The 15446-nt window shown below is 46.0% G+C and overlaps 1 protein-coding gene across 6 annotated transcripts in view; it reads right to left on the bottom strand.

Moving 5' to 3' along the window:
• Amotl1 (angiomotin like 1) overlaps positions 1–15446 on the bottom strand; it is a 100492-nt gene that overhangs the window by 38684 nt on the left and 46362 nt on the right. For 4 of the 6 annotated variants that reach the window (XM_029481385.1, XM_021171539.2, XM_021171537.2 and 1 more), the window contains 2 exons: positions 13460–13609; positions 9745–10699 (listed from right to left, as the gene is read on the bottom strand). In XM_029481385.1, the coding sequence (XP_029337245.1) occupies positions 9745–10699; positions 13460–13609 (1105 nt within the window). Of the gene's footprint in view, positions 1–9744; positions 10700–10876; positions 10992–13459; positions 13610–15446 lie in introns of those variants that run through there. The other 2 variants (XM_029481384.1, XM_029481386.1) reach the window with 2 other exon arrangements.

Below are 15446 nucleotides of genomic sequence, written 5' to 3' on the forward strand. Positions count from 1 at the left end.
CTTGGGTTCTATAAGAGAGCAGGCTGAGCAAGCCAGGGGGAGCAAGCCAGTAAGTAACATCCCTCCATGGCCTCTGCATTAGCTCCTGCTTCCTGACCTGCTTGAGTTCCAGTCCTGACTTTTTTCAGTGGTGAACAGCAATGTGGAAATGTAAGCTGAATAAACCCTTTTCTCCCCAACTGCTTCTTGGTCATGATGTTTGTGCAGGAATAGAAACCCTGACTAAGACAGAAAGGTGTTAAAATAATTGTAAAAAATGTAAAAAACAAAACAAAAATAATTGTCTAAAACAGAATTATGAAAGAATGACTAGCCTCTAGATTACAAATCCCAGTTCTCAAAATTAGTTCAACTAAACTAGTTCTTATCCATGAAAAGAAATCTGATGACTACTCTAAAGTTTTAGATATTCTAGTATGTTATATCACAAACTAATATAAGTTGAAGTTAATAGAGTTTTAAAATTAAAAACAATCATGAAAGGAACTTCTGGGAAGTTTCACATTATACACATGCCCATATAGTATTTACATTTTGTTGTTGTTTGGGGGGTTTTGTGTGTGTGTTTTTAAAGATTTATTTATTATTTTATATATAAGTACATTGTAGCTGACCTCAGACGCACCAGAAGAGGGTGTCAGATCTCATTACGGGTGGTTATGAGCCACCATGTAGTTGCTGGGATTTGAACTCAGAACCTTCAGTAGAGCAGTCAGTGCTCTTAACCACTGAGTCATCCATCTCACCAGCCCTTGTGTTTTGTTTTTTGAGACATGGTTTCACTATGTAGCCCTGGCTGTCATGGAACTCACTCAGTAGACCAGGTTTGCCTTGAACTCAGGAAGATCTTCTTGTCTCTGCCTCTGTAGTGCTGGGATTAAAGCCATGAACCACCACTGCCCAGCTTCTATTGCATTTTTATTGATTACATATACATGCCTATGTCTGTATGTGTGCATGTGTGTATATGTATGTCCATCATGGCACATGGACAGAAGTCAGAGGAGAACTTGAAGATACAGCTCTACCAGAAGATTCTTGGGATCCAATGCAGGTCAGTAGGCATGGTGGGCAATTCTAGAACTCAGTGGTGTCAGAGAACTTAAGTAAATGCCTAGCTGTCTCCACGTGGCCCCAGACCACCAACAGGCAGAGCTGGGATTGCAGGCTACATTCTGTGCACTAAACTCTGTATGTATCTACGGGTCAGTCATTACAAAACCTGGTTTATCCATTGACAAACACTGTGAACTACAACAGGAAATAAAAATAAGTGGGCAGAGAGATGAAGAATGTGATTAAATAATTTACAAAAGAGAAAGTTAAAACACCAAATATAAATTTTCCAACATAAGTATGAACAGAAATAAGAATTGAAACAAGTTCTGAATGTATCTATGAATAAGTCAGAACAACAAGCTTTCATGCAATGTTTTTAATTTTTCATGAGTACTCTTGGCACTCTAGTTGGGTCTAGTTATTATGAAAGAGAATCATACCACACAGCCCAAGCTGGCCTTGAGCAAATGTAGCTGCTAAAGGTGGCTGTTTCCAGTTAGGGGGACTGTGGCTCCACTCTGCGCAACTATAGCTCTTTCTTCCTTCTTTCTTTCTTTTCTCTCTCTTTTCTTTCTTTTTGCTATTTTTATAGGATATCTGTAGCTTTTTAAAAAAATTCCTATTATGGTTCTTCCTCATTGTCAACTTGACTGGATCTGGAATCACCTAGGAGACAGGCCTTTGTGTGTGTGTGTGAGAATGTTTCCCAAGTGGTTTATCTAAGGAGACACCCATCCTGAATATGAGCAGCGCTGTCCACCCTAGAGCCCCAGACTGAATAAAAAGAGTAAAAGGTCCAACCAAACACTGTGTTCACCGATCTCTGCTTCCTGATAGCACTAGTGACCACCCAAGCGCTGGAAGCCACACCTCCCCCACCATGGTGTCCTCTTCTTAAGCCGGGGGCCACAAATAAAGCCGTCCTTCCCTAACTTTCTTCTTCTCGGTTATCTGATCAGGGTGAGGAGAAAACAACGAGTAATTATCATCTAAGTAGTATATGTGTATTCTATAAAAATAAGAAAAAACAGACAAAATAACCACCACTGTTATTTTAGTAAATAAGATGAAATAGTAAAAGACCACAGGAAAGAAAAAAGCCACACTTTTACAGTGCTTTACAACACAGAACTGTTGGAAAACTCTGATTCTTAAAGCAACATAGTGTTTTAAAAGACTGTTTAATACAGACTGAATTTGATAAGGAAACTGGAGAAAGTCAATATTTTCTCTCTTTGGGGGATAAACTATGAGGATAAACATACTTACACACATACACACACATATGTAACTGCTACAGTAAACATATTATGATCATGTCTGGCAGTAATGCTGTTGGTTGTAGGAAGAACACAGAGGAGGAAAGGGTGTGTGACATTTACCCCCAGCCCCAGCTACTTAACTGGCTGATTGAGGCAGGATTGCATGAGCCTAGGGGGTCAAGGCCAAGCTGGACAACAGGACAAGAACTCTCTCAAAAATACGCTAAATAAACAGACAAGGAAACTGAGGCTCTGCGAACTGAAGGAGCACAAGTCCCCACCTGTTGGTCCTGCAAACCACCATGGGTTTCATAAATGCTCAAATTAAAACTTGACTCTTGAGTTAACTGAATCCAGAATCCCTGCTATGTGGGTGGGTCTCACAGCCTATCTGTTTAAAGAAGTTGCCCTGCTATGCATTGCAGCTGGGGCTGTGTCAGGTTTCCTGGGAAAGTGACCTGAACTTGACCCTAGCTCTTTAAGATTCCCACACAGCAGTTATTTCTCTGGACACAGGAGGCACTACATTTAATGGCGTATTGCCTAAATGCTGTGGTCTGTGGGCATTGCTGAAAACTCTTTCTCTCTCTCTCTCCTCTCTCTCTCTCTCTCTCTCTCTCTCTCTCTCTCTCTCCCCTCTCCCTCTCCCTCTCCCTCTCCCTCTCCCTCTCCCTCTCTTCCTCTTTTCTCCTCCTCTCACTCTGCCTCTCTCTCTCTCTCTCTCTCTCTCTCTCTCTCTCTCTCTCTCTCTCTCNCAGAAAGGTCTAATGCAACCTTGGCTAGCCTCGATCTTGCTAGGTAGCCAAGGATGACCTTGGCTGAATTACTGACCCTGCTGCCTCCATCTCCAAGAGCTAGAATTACAGGTGTGCACCACCAAGTCTGGCTGGCACTCCTGAGTCATGATAATAAGTTCAGCGTATACAGTCAAACTTAAATAAATGAGGCTACACGGCCTCCTTTTCACTTAGGGAAACATAGTTGTAACGAAGCAGCCAAGGGTTTAGTTTACCCACTAATTCCAAGTATTGGTTCATTTTCATGACTGTATAAACTACAAATGCTAATTCACCATTTCAGAAGCACACACTCCCCCAAGTTTCCCCTCTTTCCCCAGCTATTTCTATTAATCTTGCAATACGTCACTTACCTGGCCCATAGACCGGTCATTTCCACATGCCTCTGCACATACTCCTGATAAACTGTCCTTGCACGGGTTACGTTGCTGTAATTGCTCATTGATCGAATGTGGTCCTTCGCTCTCCTCCCACCTGGCTCTCCCTCCTCCATGGAATGCCATTTGCCATGTTCACAGAGAGTGACCATCTTACTTAGGGTGCTGTGATACAACACCATGACCAAAAGCCACTTGGGGAGAAAGGATTTATTTTGCTCACAGTTCTATATAACAGTTCTTCACCAAAAGAACTTAAGATAGGAAGAAACTCGCATAGAGCAGAAACCTGGAGGCAGGAGCTGATGCAGAGACCACGGAGGGATGCTGCTTACTTCCTTGGTCTCCATGGCTTGCTTAGCCATTTTTATAGAACCCAGGAACACCATCACAGGGATGGCCCCACCCACAATGGGCTGGGTCTTCCCATATCAGCCACAATTATGAAAATGTCCTACAGGCTTACCTACAGCCAGATTTTATGGAGGCATTTTCTTAATTGAGGTTCCTTCGTCTCAGCTGATTTTAGCTTGTATTGAGTTGACATAAAACTAGCCAGCACAATGATCCTGTACACACACACATCAGGATATCTCTAGGGAAGAAATGTATCTTGATAGAGAACGTAGTTCCTGTACAATCTGAGCATACTACAGTTTTCTCCAGTCACAGCACAGGTGGTGGTGATGCCATGCCTCTTAGAAAAAGCAAGAAGCCAGCCCTGTGCAAGGAAGCCACAGCCCCTGGCTTCTCAGAACTTTCAGCAGCCTGACACAGAAGGCTGGGGCCAAGCACAACCATTCCCTCCCTGCTTTACAGGTATCTGCCTACCAAATGTCAAGTTAGTCCAGCCACCGATGGGCAGCCACTCTTTTGTTTCTGGGAAGCTGGAAATCAAAGCCTCTCTGCTGAACAGGCCTAGCAGGGCCATGATGAAGGGCAGAGAAGACAACCCCAGGCTCAGCAGGCAGAGAAAGGCCATCAGAGTCCTTCACCAACAGTTGCTACTGTCTCTTCTTAAGGGGGTTCTTACTAAAACAGACATTGGTCTAAAGTAAGTGCTGACCACATTCCAAGACAAACAGTTTGTTGCTTTCTCCCCTCCACCCCACCCCTGCCATAATTGACTGTGTAGTTCCTGAATGTGAAATTTCTAGTTGACATATTTCCATATCAAGAGGTTAGACCCTCCTGTAGCTCACAGAATGAATCTCCCTACAAAGTTAAGTTTGTTCCCATTGTCTTCCAGGATATATAGGGGAAGGGGTCTGTTGAGATTCTATAATAATTACAAATTCACCAGGCAAGTCAGGTCAAGTAAAAACTTAAGTGTGTTTCTGATGCATGTTCAGTCACAAGTGCTTAACTGGGGGGGGGGGGGGCACGATGTGCAGCAAGAGGCTCTGGGCTTGCTCCGGCTCCTACACTACCAAGCTGTTGGCCATGACTTGTTTCTGGACCCTCTCTTTCATCAGGTTTTGCCTACATAAGAATGGGCTTTTTAATAGCACCTCTTTTTTTAATTCAGGTTTATTTATTTTTATTTTATGTGTATGAGTGTTTTGTCTGCACATGTGTTTGTGGACCTCATGCATACTACTCATGAGGCCAAAAGAAAAACTAGGTCCCTGGAACTGGAGTTATAGACAGTTGTGAGCCACCATGCAGGTGCTAGGAACTGACCTGGGGTCTCTTTTGTAAGAACAGCAATGCCCTTCGCTGCTGAGCAATCTCCCCAATCCCTAGTCCCCATTTCTTAAAATTGTTTTAAATGTTAAGGAACATATCCCACAGTAAATATCTGCACCCAGTAAGTCCTTGGGAAACCCTGCTACAGTGCTCCATGATTACACACAGAGCTGCAGAGAGCCAAGCATCTGTCATGGAAAACTCAAACAGGTATTAGAGAAAAACAGGTTTTAGTTTTATTTTATACATGATCTTGATTAAAGTATATAAATGATAGGAGCAAAAACATTTTCAAGATCAATATTATCTAGCTAGTAAATCCCATGTTTTACCATGTTAGTGGCTTACTAGGAAATAGATCAATATGATAGGAAATCAATATAAAACTTTTAGCAGCTCTAGTTCTTCACTTTCATTTTTAACATAGAGCTCTTTGGGGGAAAAAAGACTGCATCTTGACTAATATACTCTAAACCACTCTAATAGAGAAATCCAACCACTCCTGGAATTCATTGGTGCCTTCATTCCCATTAGCAGCACAAGCTACACAAGCCAAGTCACCACAGAGTGAGTCAGAATTAATAACAAACGTTTGCTTTGGGGGTAGAGGGAGTCACCATCCTCCACAAGAACAGCCCAAGTCTCATCTTGTCCTCACAGTGACCCACTTTCAATTCCAGATGAAGATGAAGCAAGCTGGAGCAGAGGAAGACCAGAAGCGCATCCTTGGAGCTGCCCCAGGGCCAGCTCTTGTGTTCTGAGCACTCCTCCTCATGACCACTTGAGCTCACTCACAGAAGGGGCCAGGATGCTCTAGGTCAGCTATACTTGGGCCAGTGGCTGCGCTCACCAGTTTACACAAAAGTTAAAGGGGATAACATCAACTATCAGAACAGGCAATGAGCTCTGAGAGACTGGAAGTCAGACCCTCACTCTCCTCCCAAGAACTTGAATGTATTCTTCATATTCTTCAAACTTGTCTCAAAGAGTAATAGGTTGGGTCAAATTGCTGGGTATCCATTAGACCCTAAGCAGGGCCTCTTGTAGCATCAGACAGAAAGACCCGGCAAGGGGCGTCAGTCAGGGCCCATCCTGATCCAGGAGTCTATGCTGCCATGCACATAGTGTGCACCCAATAGCCTGTAGCTTCCTAAATTATCACTATTGGTGGCAAGCACACAACCACCTTAAGCACCAGAGAAGGGACCAGCCTGGTAAGATTCTGAGTAGCAATGCTTGCCTTTTGGATGGTGTATAATGCCACATACTGCTGAGTCTCAGGTTCAAACCCCAGAGTCCAGCCTCTGCTAACCACGTCTGGGGCAGGCCCGTGTGAAGAAAGTTTGTTTGTTACCTAGCCGACCAAAGGCTGCACTGCTGGAGCCATGCTGACCCACCACGGCAGCTGTGCTTACCACAGCTGGCTCACCAAGTGGCCTTATAGCCCAGGGGCGGATCACAATGGCCTGTCTGTTACATCTTCTAAGACATTTTATTGGGCATGTAAATTCCAGTGCCAAGCTTATCAGGGCACCTTGATCCCTCAGAAATTCCTTCTTCTGACCTCAGGATTTGGAGGTGAATGGTGCTCTCCACAAGTCACCAGAGAGACCTCTAGGAAGTGCCTCACTTCCCACTGACCCACCTTACATCATGGTTTATTGCCATGACACAAACAGGTCCAGCTTCTGCGCTGCCAGAGATGGCTCTGCAAGACCACTGGCCATGTTTGTAGAGGACCTGGATTTAATTCCCAGAGCCTATATGTAGCCCACAACTGTCTGTAACCCCAGTTTCAGAGAATCTGATTCCCTCTTCTGGCCTCTGGGGGAATCAAGCACGGAAACAGTGCTCAGACATACATGCAGGCAAAACATACAGATAAACACAAACCATAAAAACCTGTGAGCCAGCAAGGAGGAGGGAAGCTTCATTTGGAGAGATTGCCCATTTGGGATGACCTTTGAAATGACAATGCAACACAAACACTCGCGATCTGGCACATGCTAGGAAGAATGCACTCTGCTGCTCCTGAGGGCTTGTGCTGGCCAGGACGCCTCAGAACGGGCATTCAACACTGAGATGGCTCGTCTTCATTTTTCATTACATTTGGACTCACCTAGAAGACACACCTCTGGGCATGCCCGTCAGGGTGTTTCCAGAAGTTTAAACGCAGAGGAAAGACCTATGGAATATGAGTGGCAACATATTCCCAGGCTGAAGGAAAAAGGACGGAAGTAGAAAATCAGCTGAGTTCCCCCATCCCAGGGCCTCTTCCTCCTGTACACAGAGATGTAAGGAGTAACAGGGTCCAGCCAGTCCCCCAGCCCCTGAACTCCATTTTGCCTTCCCGGCCGTGACAAATGCCATGTTCTCAAAGCATGAGCCAAAACAAGTCATTCCTCCTACATGTTTCCTTTTGCCAGGAATTTGGTTACAGCAACAGAAAGATGACTATAAAGTCCACATGTTGTCAAATGTGTCAGAGCTGAGGAGGACATGGCCATCATCCAGCACCTTCCCAGCCACTGGGGTCACATCAGGAGCTCCATCATATTGAATTTAGATACAGACAAGTGCTCTATGATGGCACATCCAATAATAGCAGGACACACCTGTCCTCTTAGGGCCACGCTCTTCCAGCATGAGCCGGGTACCCTCCTCACTGGCCACTCCCACATTCTCCCCAGAGGTTCCATGTCCAACTGACTCAAACACATGCCCCTGCTCCTCAGCCATCTGACCAATCACAGAATCCTCTGTTCTATTTCCCCGCCTCTCATAACAGACACCTCTCCTCTACTGCTGTCTCCACCTGGACACCCAGTTCTCTGAAGCACTGAATCCTTTCCAGAAAGCCCTTGCAAGCCCAGTCTCCCAGTCTAACCATCCCACATCACCATTCCAGTTACTAAATACCAACATGTAGTCTCCTCTTGAGAACACCAGGCTTCTCACTCCTGAAGGTAAATGTTAACTGTGAGAGAGCTACACCATTGTCCACAACTTCCCTTTCAAACACATTCTCTGTCTCATCGTACTACACCTAAACACCTGAGCGGTACACCACTGCCTTTCAGTCCACACAAATTCACATGGCTTCCCTGCCTCTGGAGGCGGCCTTTCTGCCTACCGATGCCTACTGTGATTGATCCTTTGAGACCTCAGTTGGCGTCGCCCTCTCTCAGAAGCTTTCTTTTGTTTTTGTTTGTTTGTTTGTTTGATATTCTGAGACAGGGTTTCTCTGTGTAGCCCTGGCTTCCTGGACTCTCTCTGTAGACCAGGCTAGAGCCGAGGCAGCCTGGGAATCTTTCTTAATCTTGAGATTTTTGGGCCTTTCTAGCCTATTCAATTGCCTGGTGCTTCTGGCATATCTCTACCCTGAGCATCACACTGAATGGCAGTGATGTGTTCTGATGCTGGTTTCCCAAAAGACAAGGCTTCAAGGGCTCTTGGGGGAGTGAACATACTTGTATCTATAGATCAAGGCTGCACAGAATGCACACACATAGGAAGAAATGCTGAACTTGCCCATCAATCAGAAAGCACACTTACGCTACAAGCCAGTAAGATGAGTTAGAATGAAAGGTGGAAAGGCTGAAAGCTGGAAGCCAGGCCCTGCTGCTCAGCTGCCAGCTCTGGGCACCTGGGACTAGAGGACTTCCATGGTCTTGTCCATGCCCATATTCGAACATCCCGAGTATTTCTTTTTTTCCTCTTCTTCTTCTTTGTAAAAAAGGTGTGTGTGTGTGTGTGTGTGCCCACAAAAGGCAGAAGAAGACATCTTTAAATTTTATAATGAAGTCAAGTATCATGGTGCATGCCATAGTCTTGGTTTTGAGAGGCATAGCCAGGAGGCTTGTGAGCTGAAGACCAGCATGGGCTGCTATACCTAGTAAGAGCCTGTCTCAATAGACAGAGGTAGGAAGAGGAATGGCGAGGAGAGAGGGAATGGCTCTATTAATGTAACAGAAAAGACTACGAATCTTTGTGGCTAGAGATGGCTCAGTCAGTGAAGCACTTGTCTTACAAGCATAGCGATCCCAGTTCAATACTCAGAACAAATGTTAAGAAAGCTGGTTGCGATGGCACATGCTTATGTGTTGGTAAGGCAGAGACACGTAGGTCCCTGAACTGCCTAGCCAGCCACCCAAGACTAACTGGTGAGTTCTGGATAGGCCTTGCCTAAAAAGCAACCAAAAAAGGTTGACGGTACCAGAGGAACAACACTCAAGAGTGTCGACTTCTTCCTGTGGCCTCCACATGCACCTATACACATGTAGGCACATTCGTGCATACCAACATACACCACAGCACACACACACACACACACACACACATGGGTAATAACACTTCTCAGGAATCAACATCCCCATTCATCCCCAGCTGCCCTCTGCTAAGAATGGAAGACGTTCCAAGCCTCTTCCACGTACCTGGGCCCACAAGTGGCTTATTAAGTACTATGGATAAAATTTTTGATAAAAGCTCCTCACAGATAAAATACTCCTCACAGAACTCCAAACATATGGCTGAGCTTTGCAAAGCTGAGTTGGTAGTTACCTGGTGACGCCATACTCCGGGGGTGGCTGATACCTCAGGACGGCCACTTCTGTTCTCGCAGGCTGAGGTGCTGGGTAAGGTTTGACCATGTCATGGAGTACCCCAGGGTGCTGGTCATTGTAGTACAGACCATGATCTTGGTTCTTGCTGACTGGGGATTTCATTGGCTTGGTCTTGAAGGGGTATTCAGGTGGAGGGCCTCGAGGGTCCAGTGCTTTACAGACAGGCTGAGCTGGGGATGGCTCTCCTCCAGCTTTGAAGCTCTTTCCATTTCCAGAGCTGGGGAGGTGTTGCTTAGCCCCATTCCTCTCCAGTGACAGCTGCATGATCCTCTCGCTGAGGGACCGGACATGGCCCTGCTTTAGTTCTTTCAGGGCCTCATCCTTATGTGCCTGTCCACTGTTGGCCCGGTTCACTGTGGGCCTCCCCTCAGTGCGGGACTTCTGACTGGTACCTCCGGCCATGTAATAAGTGTGGCTAAGGGGCCCCTGTCCCTGCTGCTGTTGCTGCTGCTGTTGCTGCTGTTGCTGCTGCTGCTGCTGCTGTCCCCTGAAGAACTGGGACTGGGCCTTGGCTTCCTCATACGTGGGGAGCTCCTCGTTGTTCTGCTGAGGCTGTGTGGACCGGACCTGCTTCTCCATCACCGTATTGTCTCCCTGATGCTCTTGACCCTGCGGTTCTTGGCGGGCCGACTGATAGACCATTTGTGGATCTTCTTGAGTGAGGGTTTCCGTGGAAGAAAAGTTGGTGGTGGCGTGGGCTGGCCCTGCACTCCCTGTGGCCTGGTGCTGAATGGCCAGCAGGTTCATGTTCTCAGTTGGGGTGCCATAGCGCAGTTGTTCCTGGATCAGCCGCTGTAACACTCTTCCAGATGCTACATCCTCAGAACCTCTCATTTCCACCTCGGGCGTCCTCAGGAAGTTCGGGGAGTGGAAGCTGGAGAGAGGGTCCTCTACTGAAAGACAAAAGGAACTGAGCTAACAGGCTGTCCCCAGGAGACACTGACTGATACTCTAATTAGAGCATCTTTTAAAGACCCATCCTGAAATACCTAAGGGTGTGTTTCTCAGACTTCCTGAGCCTCTGCTCTTCCCTCCCATCCTTTTTCTGTCCTCTCAGTGATTTGATCTACCTTTCCATATCTCCTTTTCCTAACAGGACCACTGTGGCAGAAACTGACATTGTCTTCCACTGTAAAAACAAAAATCATTAGTCACATTAGATAACACCCTCAGACCTCTGCCAGATCTCTAATGATGGCTCTCCACCACACCGTTCCACCTCTCAGAGCTGTTCTCAGAAGGCAGCCGACATCGGCTGTCCCCAGGTTCCAAACACCACACACTGATTAGTAACCAAAGCCAGCCTGAGTTTTCCAGCTCTCATGTTACACATGTAACTTTTCTGGAACACTCTACCTTGTTTGCTCTCTGTTTAGAATGTCTTCCAATTTAGCATCTAGATCACTGCCTCAGTAACCCCACTTCCTGGCTCCATTCACTCTACCTGCCTCTTCAGTCTGGATTACCCCAAGCTGAGTCCCCCTTTGCTCTACTGAACAAAATTTTCACTCTGGTCTTCAACTCCTGAGTCAGGACCCCACCTCTGCAATGGCAGCCACATCTACCAACACATCTTCCCTCCCTCCCTGAGTCCTGTATCCTGTATCTTGTTGGTTTCTTGATTATTATTTAGATGTTTTACACTGAGTGACAGTAAGAAGCTAGAAGCAAGCAAGCTCTACTTTCTGTACCAAACTGTGGTCCTGTCCATCTCTCTTCCTGATGTCCCTATGTCCAGGGGCTGGTTCCACTAATCAGTCACTGAGAGAGGCCTCTTGCTTCTGACCTCCTCTGCCTCCAGTCCACCCAATGTTTTGTTTCCTTCCCTGTACCAGAAACGAGTGAGTTCCAAGACAACCAGGGCTACCCAGAGACACTCAGAGAAACTAAACAATAACAATTGCAATAAACAATGAACGTGCCAAAGAAAGACAGACAAAGGCAGGTTCCCGCCATCTTCTTCACTGAGCGAGTGTGTGCTACAAACCTTCCATTATTCAGAACACTGTTGGGCGCCTAAAGGGAACAGAGCATTGTTTGTCAAAAACACAGATCTACAAGACTGAAGGGAACAAGTGTCTTCAAATAAAAACTTTAAAAGTTTAGCTAGAACTAAAATTAAAATACTGTAGAAAAGCTGGTTTAAGTGGATGGATAATGAAATGAATGGATCTTAACAGGCAGGAAAACTACCACATTCCTTTTACATTGGAAAGGGGGGAGAACATTTATCAGGCTTCATCTCGCTCCATCACCCTAGGACAGCAACCCTGGAGAATTGTTCGAAAGGAGGACGTTCCTCAGCAAGGTTTTGAATTTCTTCTGAAGTTCTGACTTATTTGTGAAAACAAAAACTGGAAGCAGAGAAGGGGAAAGAGGCAAAGGACTTGGGAAAAGGCAGAAGAAGCGTTTAGAATTTGGGATTTAGAATTTAGAATAGCTGGCTACAGATGATACAACTCTGAAGCCTCCATGTTGGAAGACAGGAAGATTCCCTCTCATAGAGGGAGTCACACGGTGGAGCAAAGTAGTCCTTTCTACCGTGGGAAGGGCGAACATGCATGTTTGTGTGGGTATCATATACGTGTGGAGGCCACCACCTCAGGTGTTATTCCTCAGGAGTCGTCCGCCTCAGTCCTCCTAATAGAATACTCTATTTCTTCTTTGACAATACCATACATGTAAATGATGTATTTTGAGCCTACCTATTTACTACCCACTCCTAGTTTCTCAGGCACTGTCCATTCATACCCTTTTACCACCATCTTCTTCCTCCCTCCTTCCTTTTTTTCATCTTTCCTTTCATTTTTAAGCCTGTTTTGTAACCCACTGGATCCAGTGCCGCCAGCCCAACTGGGACCCTGGCAGATCTTGTTACCTTGGTCTTCTGCATGTCCTCGGCTGCTATGGGTTCAAGTGTGCAGCAGCCATGTGAGAAAATCAGCATCTCACAAGACTCCTACTCCTCTCCAGCTCTCACATTCTTTCTGCCCTCTCTTCCACAAGGTCCTCTGACCCCTGAGGTTGGGGAAGAAGGTCACCTTGTGCTTTTGAGACAGAGTCTCTTACTGAAACCTGGGGATCAATGACTAGACCAGCGAGTCCCAGGGACCTGTCTCTCTCCACCTCACCAGTGCTGGGGTGACAACCATGTGTTCAGCTTCTTTACATTCTGGGATCCAACTCAAGAATACATTCCAAGACCCAACGTGGAATCCTGAAGCCAAGGACAGTCAGTGCCAAGTCTTATGTGCAAGGACAGTGCCAAGGCAGTGTGTGCATGTGTGTGTGTGTGTGTGTGTGTCTCTCTCTCTCTCTCTCTCTCTCTCTCTCTCTCTCTGTGTATGTGTTTCTCCCCCCCCCCATGTGTGTAGCATACACCTTTATAAAGTTAACATAAATTACACATACGAGATTGTCAGTAACAGTCAACAGTAACATAGACCTGATCTGACAGCATATAGCTGTGACTGTATTTAAGACTTATGAGCCATTTACTTCTAGTGCTTTTCAATTAATACTTCCAAATTGCCATTGACCTTCAGTAATAAAAGTGGTAGAAACTAAAGTCACAGGCACAGGGATTACTTAATGCAGAAGAGACGAAAACAAGAAGGTCTGACCCTCTGTGTTCCCAACGTGCAAGGACTTACCGCTTTTCCCCCTTAGGCCTCCACTTGCCTCCACTGTCAAAGTAGATGCTTCATGCCTCCCAGAATAGAGCTGCAAGTCTGGGTAGAAGTAGGCGGGGTCTTCTAGAATCTGCACAGGACTGCTGGGGCTGTAGCAGATGGGAGGAGGAGCTGGCAGAAAGAGAATGATGTGTGTGTGTCAGTGCCAATCACGTGCCCCCTTCCTGTGTGACTCATGCCCCCTACACGGCAACTTGAAGTGTGACTCTGCCTATTTCATTCATAAAATTCCAAAGCTACTTCCCAGAACTGTCACAAATCCAGCCACCCACCACGCTGACCCACAAGCTTCCAACAGCCACTGAGCAGAGGTGCAAAACTGTCACCTAGGGACAGCACCCACAGTCTTCTGTGGAGCTGTGAGAGGCGTGAGGTTTGGAATGGTCAAGGTAGAGGGCAGAAACGCAGGAATGGAGCAGGCCAGAAAAAGAAAAGTGAGAAGAACAGCTGTCTCTCCAAAAATATAGGATAGAAGAAAGGGTGGCCACTTTGCCAGGCCATGTGTCAGCAAGAGAATGTCCCAGGCTGAGACACAGTGTGCTCTGGCTCCCTGAGAGGCTTCTGAGTCTCACGTTGCAGTATAACCAGTGACCTGGGCCTGGGCCTTAGCCAAGTCATGGCCACTCAAGCTCCCTTCTCTGCTACACACACGTGCACGAAAGAGTGCACACGCATGCCCGCACGCGCGCACACACACACACACACACACACACACTAGTGCACTTCTTTTTCAAGTTATATTTGAGGCTACACTTAGACCCACAGCCATCAACCATGAGACCCCACTTCAGGGACACTGACAGCACATTTGTCAATTGTGGGAACTCCGGCCGATCCAGCCACTTTCCCTTCCTGTTCTGTCTGATATACCTCTGTGTGGATGCCAAGATTAAAGCTCTGCTTGTTGTTGTTGTTGTTGTTCTCAATTTACTCTGGAGAGTCTTATTATTATTTATTAAGACCCTTGCCTTAAAGATAATTCCATTTGAAAATAAAAGAACAATTTTCAGAAATGGCTTCAAACCAGGCATCTGAAATGCCTTCCTAAGGTTTGCACAAGACCACAGCTACTAGTGTCTCATGACACCACGGGCCAGAGATAGGACTATCGCCCTCTCCCTGAGTCGCTGTGCCTCCGCTGAGATACCATTTGTATGCACTCAATATATCGTAGGCACGTCTGACCCATAAAGATAAAATTATGATTTCCACTGCTGAAATGCTTACCTTGTAAGTTTAAAATAAAATAATTCTAATTGGGACTCTCAATTTAGAGATGATTACACACCAAACATGAAAGTCATATTGTACCAAGATCAGTCTAAAACTACATTTCTAAGGCAGCACACACTAACTGCCCTGAGGAGAAGGGGGATCCCTTTCTGGGCCTCGTCTCTTACAACCATAACTCTGAAAGCCTACAGCTAAAATTGGGTATTCTGATCTAAAGTCAGTCCTGACACGGTTTCCAAATTGAGGGGAACAAGGCATAGGCCTGGATGCATATTGGAGACTTGAAGTACTTTTCAAATCCCACACAGAGTAGGGCCCAAGTAACTGTATTGTGTGCATGAGTATGTGTGTATGTGTGTTTGTGTGTATGTGTCTATGTGCTTGAGTGTGGGTGTCTATGTATATGTATTCATGAGTGTGTGTGCTTGTATATGTGTGAGTGTCTGTTTATCTTTGTGTGTGGGTGCTTGAGTGGGTTTCTGTGTGTTTGTATGTGTTCATGTGTGTGTGAGTGTGCCTGTGCATGAGTATGTGCATGTTTGTGTGTGTAGTGGCTATTCCTGGTTGTCAACTTGACTATATTTGGAATGAACTACAATCCAGAATTGGAAGGCTCACCAGTGACCCTTATCTGGAGGCTTGGAGATCCTTATCTGGATCTTGGTATGGAGATCTTGAGCCATAGTGGCTATGGATTCCAGAAGATTAAATCTCC

Source organism: Mus caroli, chromosome 9, assembly GCF_900094665.2.
Source record: "Mus caroli chromosome 9, CAROLI_EIJ_v1.1, whole genome shotgun sequence".
Classification (NCBI taxonomy): domain Eukaryota; kingdom Metazoa; phylum Chordata; class Mammalia; order Rodentia; family Muridae; genus Mus; species Mus caroli.